Genomic DNA, 7,399 nt, shown 5'->3' on the forward strand with positions numbered 1-7,399 from the left:
AAAATGGAAGTGCAGCTCTAAAGAAGAATTCATGTGAAGGTAAAAACTGTAGGGAATAACATTGACCAGCAATATAAACATTTGGAAAAAACTAGTCCAGCGAGGATGAATAGGAAGAGATATAATTATATGCTAAAATTATTAAAATTATATTTTACAACATCTTCACAAAAAAACTGATGCCCAAGAGATGAAGTATGAAATGTTACGCGCTGTAGAGAAAGCAATCTATCTGATTCTTCAACTGTTCTTGCAAGCTAGTTCCATTGCAGGGACACAAAAAAAGTTCCGTTGCTGCCATTCTGTCTCGTTTCAAATGCAGTAATTAAGTTCTCTTGGAAAAGTTCTCGCAACAGATCACAAACCAACCTCAAAATATTATGGCGGTCGGAGTGTTGACCAGTTAACCACTCACTCTAAGTCAACGTATATCTGCAGATTGCAAGGTCAAGAGCTCATGGTTACGGATAACTTAATACAAAATGAACGCATAGTAAACAGGAAGTGAAGTTGGCCTCAACAAATCAGACAAGAATGCAGTAAGCTAAATTCATCTTAAAACCTCCTATATTATGTACTACTAGGATTTTAATAATTACTACTATGAAATTACTAGTCTTGATAAAAATGAATGTGTGATGAGTATAAAATAAATGCCAGAAAAGAACATGCATAATTCTTAGTTTGCTTTAAGATGTTCAAGCCAACAATTGAAACAATCTTTGAAGACACTAAAAATGACCAGGCACATCTGGGTCTCCTAGTAAATATCTACATAAACACACTATAGTATAGCAGGTCTTCTTTGAACCAACTAACCTCCATTTCGAAGAGTGATTCATAAGTCTTCTTCTCTACTGTGTCATACACTGTAATGCCACTGATTTTCTGTATCCCATGCTTGACAGCAATCAAATTCTGCATAGAAAAAGTTCAGAGACAAACACAAAGCTCAAACATAACCCAGTGTCCAGCATGCTAAAAATCTCTTAAGAATGTCACTCGAATTAAACTTTACGGATAAAAAGGAACACAAGAAAGCCCACCATACTAATCACTCTCCAAACTAGACTAACCTCATTTTCTCTTGGAGATAGAATTATTTTAATGTTGCTACTTTTACCAGGGTTGGAAATATAAGTAACAATACCTTTGGTATCGGCTAACAACATGATTTCCCCATAGGAAAGATTCTAAGTACAAGCCCTTGCATGATAATATGCAGTAAGATGTTAAAACCGGCCAAAGAACTTACCAACTGAAACTTTAACGAGCTATGTGGTTGTACCTCTCCAAGAGTCTGCAACAAGTTTACGAAAAATCTGTTAAAAAATATTGCCGCTTTTCATATGTAGAAAAGGTTCTAAGATTTTAATAGTGTTCAACAAAGCTTCCATTATGCAGACGAGTAAATTTCCAAAGTTAGGATGGAATATGCCATAGTAAATATATAAGGCATTTGAGAATATATAAACCAACGTCATGTCATAAATGCAGCATTGATAATTTTATGTATGTCTCCGGTTCTCCATCAAATGACATATATCTAGTGAAAGTGGTTATTAAGGTATATTTTGGATAGGTTACCATTGTCTGAAGACCATTGACCACAACAGCCTTCTCATCAGGTGAACCACCTTCTGATACCCATACTTGAAACGGCCCCAATACACGATCTGTCAAATTTATGAGATTCAAACCCACCTACAGAAAATAAAAATTGTCAACTTTTAGACACATAGGAGTAATTTATAAATGCATAAAATAACCAACACATTTCTCATATTTTGGTTCTGCCTTCATGGTTTAAGAAATCAGTATTTTCCTACATATTACAATGTTTTTCGATCTTGGATTATATATGCTTGATATCCTATGTAAGCATTCATAACCATAAAACCATTTAACAGACGATTCATATGTGGATGTCTATCCGGCATCTAACCTAATGGAATACACTTATAGAGAAGCAGACAACAGTGGAAGATTCAGCAGGAAATGGAAATATATACAACTTTCAAGCAGTAATAAATATACACGTTAGTCAACTTTTTGAAAATAAAAGCAACTTAGGGCAGGACCAAGATATCAATTAATAGTGCCATGAAATGACCACGATCATTTTACAGGTACCACCATGATACAGTTGAAATTATAGATTAAAAAAATTGAAGCCATATGATACAATCTCACTGAGCTTGGATTTACCAGGAACGATTTCTCCAACATAATCACAGATGGCATCTCCACTGCATGCAACTCAATGTCCTTCCGGGTAACAGGCTGCAAAGGGAATTGAATGCAATCATAATAATATTGAGGTGAGGTGACAATGCAAATGAGTAATTGACTCCTTCCACATGTGATCTACTTAATGGTACAGGTTTTAATGATACCAGTTCGTAACATCCAAACTGAACGGCAATTACAAAGAGGATACCATCATGTTAAGTTTAGTTTTTCGTGATGCTCACACCAGCAATCAGCATAGAGTTAAAAATAAAATCACAAGATTTTTCTTTGAAACACAATCCTAGTTGTCGACAATAGGAAGCGTTAATGCAGGCCAAAATTTTAATGAGAAGCTGAAGGGAGAAAATCAACTTACATTACCAAGTATATGTTGAGTTTGCAAGCGACCTGGCTCACCCAAATTTGTACGCCATGTTATCTGAAGCTTGCCAAGAATCTTGCTGCTCTCAGCTTTAAATTGTGTATTATCAGGTGATGAGAATTTTAATTGGTAGAGATAATTATAGATTCCTCCTCCGGATTTGATGAGAATGGGTTCCTTAAAAGTCTCACTGTATAAGCAAAATAGAAGCTAACGATTATGCAGAGAAGACTACCTATACCAAGTAAGACAAGTTAAAGACAAAATGTTCAAAAAGAAAACATTGACTGTTCACTAATGAAAAGATCTATCCGAACCACCTCAGTACTGAGCTAGGCTCTGAAGAATGATATTCAGCTCTGAGGACTGTTGCATTCCAATATTGTGCCGGCTCAAACTCAACTTGATCCATGTAAAGGTCAGATTTCGTATGGTTTTCTATACAGGCTTCCAGAAATGTTGTGTCCTGAGAGAAGATGGACTTGATCATCACAAAATAGGAAAGCTTGTTTGATGAAAAAAGTATATTCACAGAAGAGACAGGCCTCAAATTGCTTTTCAGCAGCATAACCTGATAACTGTTGCAGCACCATTACTAACAGTCTGAAGATCAGAAAGCTGGTAAATTATGACTAAAATTTTACAGGACCTCCATCAGTGTTGTGCGAACCCTATATGCTAACCAAATAGCATATTACATGTAGCTGGGTTACTTGGGTGCAAACTGAATCTCATGGTAACCTCTGTAATGACCCATTGTCACAAAGGACACTAACATGATAGTAATGTGGACTAGGGACACCTATCTAACCATATCCTAATATCTATAAAACAACTGCAGATTCTGCATTATCCTGAAGATGCATATTTCTCCACAATCATAATGACTTCGGAAGATCCAAACTAAAATCAAAAGCTTTAACCATTCCTGACGTACCTTCACATTGCGAACCTGCAAGAATAGGAGATTAACTATTACATTGACAAAATCTAACAAATATGGTGGTGTGACATGAAATAGGAACTAAGAGTAGTGTATGCGGAACTGGACTAATGATCAAACCATGAAACCAAACATACTACTCCACTAATACGAAATATATGGAGAACAGAAGATAATTTATCAACAATCTTCAGAAATTTCAAGCAAGTTCGCCTTGCTTTTCCATTTTCACTTCCAAGTTCCAACAAATGTCACTTCAGTCAGTTCTCATATCGCTTATATTTCACCACCAAGCAGCTAAATTTTTAATTGAAGAGAGTTCTCACTTCAAGCCTTATGGATCTATTGAAACCCCAGACTAGGTAGTTTCGTTCTTATATACCATGTGTGTGCTTCAAGGTGTTTAATGGTTAAGGTTTCAATAGCTTAATTTCAAGCACTGAATCTTTGTTTGAAGGAACCACTACAGACAGTGAAATAGGAAGAACAGAGAATGAAGGAATCCTTTAGACATGACAATTACATGGCATGAGAAACTTCACCAAGGAGTACCTTAGTTCGGACAGAGAGGGGGTTTGAAACCATAAATTTGAAAAATTGGGGGAGATACTTCCTCTCATTGTCACCATCGGTATAAAGTGCTGTACACACCAATCTGTTGATGCAAGAAAAACATCATGCAATACAGAACAAAAACTATCAAAGCACATAACATTTAATCAAAATTATTCCTGATGCTCTTTTTCCAAGTGAGCTTACGTGTGCGCACCCAGCTCTTTGACATCATGTTCCACAATGAAATCATAACGGCCACCAGCACGTATTGATTCAACAGGTGATTTTGATGTATCCAACAGCAGTAATCTTTGTCTTTCTGTTTGAATTTCAGCCTATTGTCAACCATATTGAAGTTAAAATTACGGATCCTCAATTGCAGTCGGCACATAAGATGGAAAAGGAGATTGGCATCCCCAAAACAAGCCAGCTTATGTTTATAATCCTACAAATAATTAATCATGGATTTGCTTCTCTCATTCATATATCCCTCTATGTAACTTTATTGGTTTGCCTGTGTGCTTTCTACATTCTAATTCCTATATTTTTTCGACTTGCATAGCAAAGAGTGCAACATAAAGTGAATATTGACACAAATTAAGAGGAGAACACACTCTCAACTCAGGGAAATTCCATTAACTGATTAGTACAACAAACCAAAAGTAGTGGGAAAATACATCTCTAACCTGGACTTGAAATACACACACAACACTGAACTGTAGAGACTGACTACTCCAGTCATCGTAATTTAAACTCAAAAATTACTGGCAAAGTGATCTATGAACCTACAGTCTACATAATGAAGTTGCAACTTGAAATTTTTATTCAAGGTGAAAGGAAGATAACTAATTCAAGAAGAACTCCTGTGGAGTACATAATTGTCATAGCATGCTAAATAATTGAACCATAATTGAATTATAAAGAATCATCTCTCTATTTCTCTAAATATATGAACGTAAATACATAAAAGTATACAGCTTTTGTGTGTGAGAGAACATAATTCAACAGATCAATGTCCTCAAAGTTCAACTCAACTCTAGTGTCTCCAGACGACACAGGCCAAAATTCACAAACCATTATGCATGATCTGAACCACTCAAAAGCGATTCCCGAGCCAACGTATTCAGATAAAAATTCACAATGTAGTATCAAATGAATGTGATATTCACCTTAATCACAACGTCTCGGACTTCAAAATTGGAACTGTTGTTGATGCTTATATAACTGCAGAACGTCTCCCCCAAATATATCGCCCTAATTTCAACAAAGAGGAAACAAAAAGACGAAAAATTACCAGATAATAGCATAAATCCAGCAATCAAGTGCTGAGGAAGAGAGCATTAACTATTCGTGTCCCAGACAAAATGCACAACCTGAACCGGCAAATAACCAACGGCATAAACAGATAGAAAAGCATGTGTATGCGTGTAAATACCCAAAGGCTTGGGGGAGAACGAGGAGGCCGGGGAGGCCGAGCGAATCGGTGGGTTGCTGAAGGAGGAATCTGCCGCGGTAGCTGAGGTCGGCTGGATCTACGGCCGCGGCGCTCGATTGACCGCCGAGGAGGCGAGGAAGGTGCGACGCCGCGATTGGATCGTCGAAGAGGTCCTCGCCAAAGAGGAGATCGCAGGGGTCGAATTTGAGAGGGGAATTGTCCACGTGGAGCGTCGGGCGGCAAAGACGCATCACTCTGAACGCCAATGAGTGCGCCGCCGGCTGCCCTCCGGCGCCTCCGCTGCTGCCGCTACTCATCGGATTTTGTACGTTGAGTTACCGGAGCTGCGTTTAATGATAGTCGGAAGCAGTGTAGAAGCGGAGGAGGACAAGAAGAAATGGTCCGAGTAGACTGTTGACTAGAAAGCGTGCTTATTCTTCACCCGCTTTATGGCTTCTCTTTTTTATTTTTGGAATTTGTAGATCCATAGCGGAGGCATTTCTTTCTGGCACGAAAATTAAGAAAAATGTGTATAATATAGTATTAAATAAAAAAATGAACTAAAAATTAGCCTCCATGTATGTATGGCTAATCGAACGCTTGAGGTACAAATATTTCAAAAAATGCACCAGACGCCTTTATATATCAGTATAATATTATTTGAAGGTACTTTTTTATTATTCATGATCTTCCATGCCCTTCTCACCTTTTTTTTTTTCCCAAAATGGTCTTTCCAATATTTCATCATTACATTTCATTAATATAAATAAATTAAAATTTTAAAAATATTGTAAAATAAATTATTAAAATATTAGTTTTTATATAAACATAATACCAATAAATTATAAATACTAGAAACTATAATACACATATTATAATAGATTGTTTTAATGGTATTAAATATATTTTATTCTCCAATTATTTTCTTAAGAAATACTAATAAAGATTAAAATATACTAATAATATATAAAAATTATTTTTCCCACACACTTTAAAACAAATTTATACTAGGAATATGTGAAATAATGGAAAGACATTAATGCCCTTGAAGTGGCATTTTGGAAATAAATTGAGGATGAACAGGGCATGAAAGACTGTAAATAGCAAAAAAAAAATGACTTCAAATGATATTATACCCATACGTAGTGGTATCTGGTGCATTTTTTGAAATATGAGTACCTCCAACGTTCAATTAACTATACATATGGCTAATGTTGTAGTTCATTCTAAATAAAAAGAATATAAAAGGTAGAGAGAATAAAGTACGAGAGAATGAAAAGTAGGTAAGAAGAAATGTGTTGGTTGTTACTAAAAAAAAGGAAATGACTCCACTACTGTGAAACAGATGGAATTTGTAGTAGTACTTCATTACATACTCCACAGAGTAAAAGTTTTACTCCCTCCATACTTAATAATTTGTCACTGTTTAGCTCGATACGAGTTTTAAAAAATAAGTAAAAATGAGTTAATAGAATGTGAAGTCTATTAATAAAAATAATAAAAATAAAAAATGACAAATTTTAAAGAACGTGGATGAATTACTCCATTCTTCAATTTGATACGTTTACTGAAATTTGTCATTTAGAGAACTTTAGTCACACTCCAACAGTGTAAATATATCTATTATATTCACTATAATTTATACAGCGATTATATTTGATTGTTAAAAATGATAATATTATTTTTTTTCCATAAATTATAGCTCAGTTGTTTGAAACAATAAGATTAAAATATACTCAAAACTTATAATACTTACCTTTGATTTTGTGTGTTGTGTTATGGCATAATTAATGTATCATGAGATATATCTCAGGATACGAGACATTAGAATTTAGAAACCCTATATAGCATC

At 35.4% G+C, this 7,399-nt stretch overlaps 1 protein-coding gene across 1 annotated transcript; it reads right to left on the reverse strand.

The window, feature by feature from the left end:
• Window positions 1–106: 106 nt before the first annotated feature.
• LOC125196770 (trafficking protein particle complex subunit 13) lies at window positions 107–5,965 on the reverse strand. The gene is made up of 12 exons (XM_048095390.1): window positions 5,548–5,965; window positions 5,282–5,366; window positions 4,317–4,447; window positions 4,110–4,212; window positions 3,552–3,566; window positions 2,935–3,080; window positions 2,609–2,804; window positions 2,209–2,283; window positions 1,588–1,704; window positions 1,256–1,300; window positions 820–918; window positions 107–432 (listed from the first exon to the last, which is right to left on the reverse strand). Exons 1-12 carry the CDS (start codon window positions 5,862–5,864, stop codon window positions 412–414), a joined length of 1,350 nt encoding a protein of 449 aa, XP_047951347.1. The 5' UTR covers window positions 5,865–5,965; the 3' UTR covers window positions 107–411.
• Between the last annotated feature and the right edge of the window lie 1,434 nt (window positions 5,966–7,399).

This window comes from Salvia hispanica, chromosome 6, assembly GCF_023119035.1.
Source record: "Salvia hispanica cultivar TCC Black 2014 chromosome 6, UniMelb_Shisp_WGS_1.0, whole genome shotgun sequence".
NCBI classification, from domain to species: domain Eukaryota; kingdom Viridiplantae; phylum Streptophyta; class Magnoliopsida; order Lamiales; family Lamiaceae; genus Salvia; species Salvia hispanica.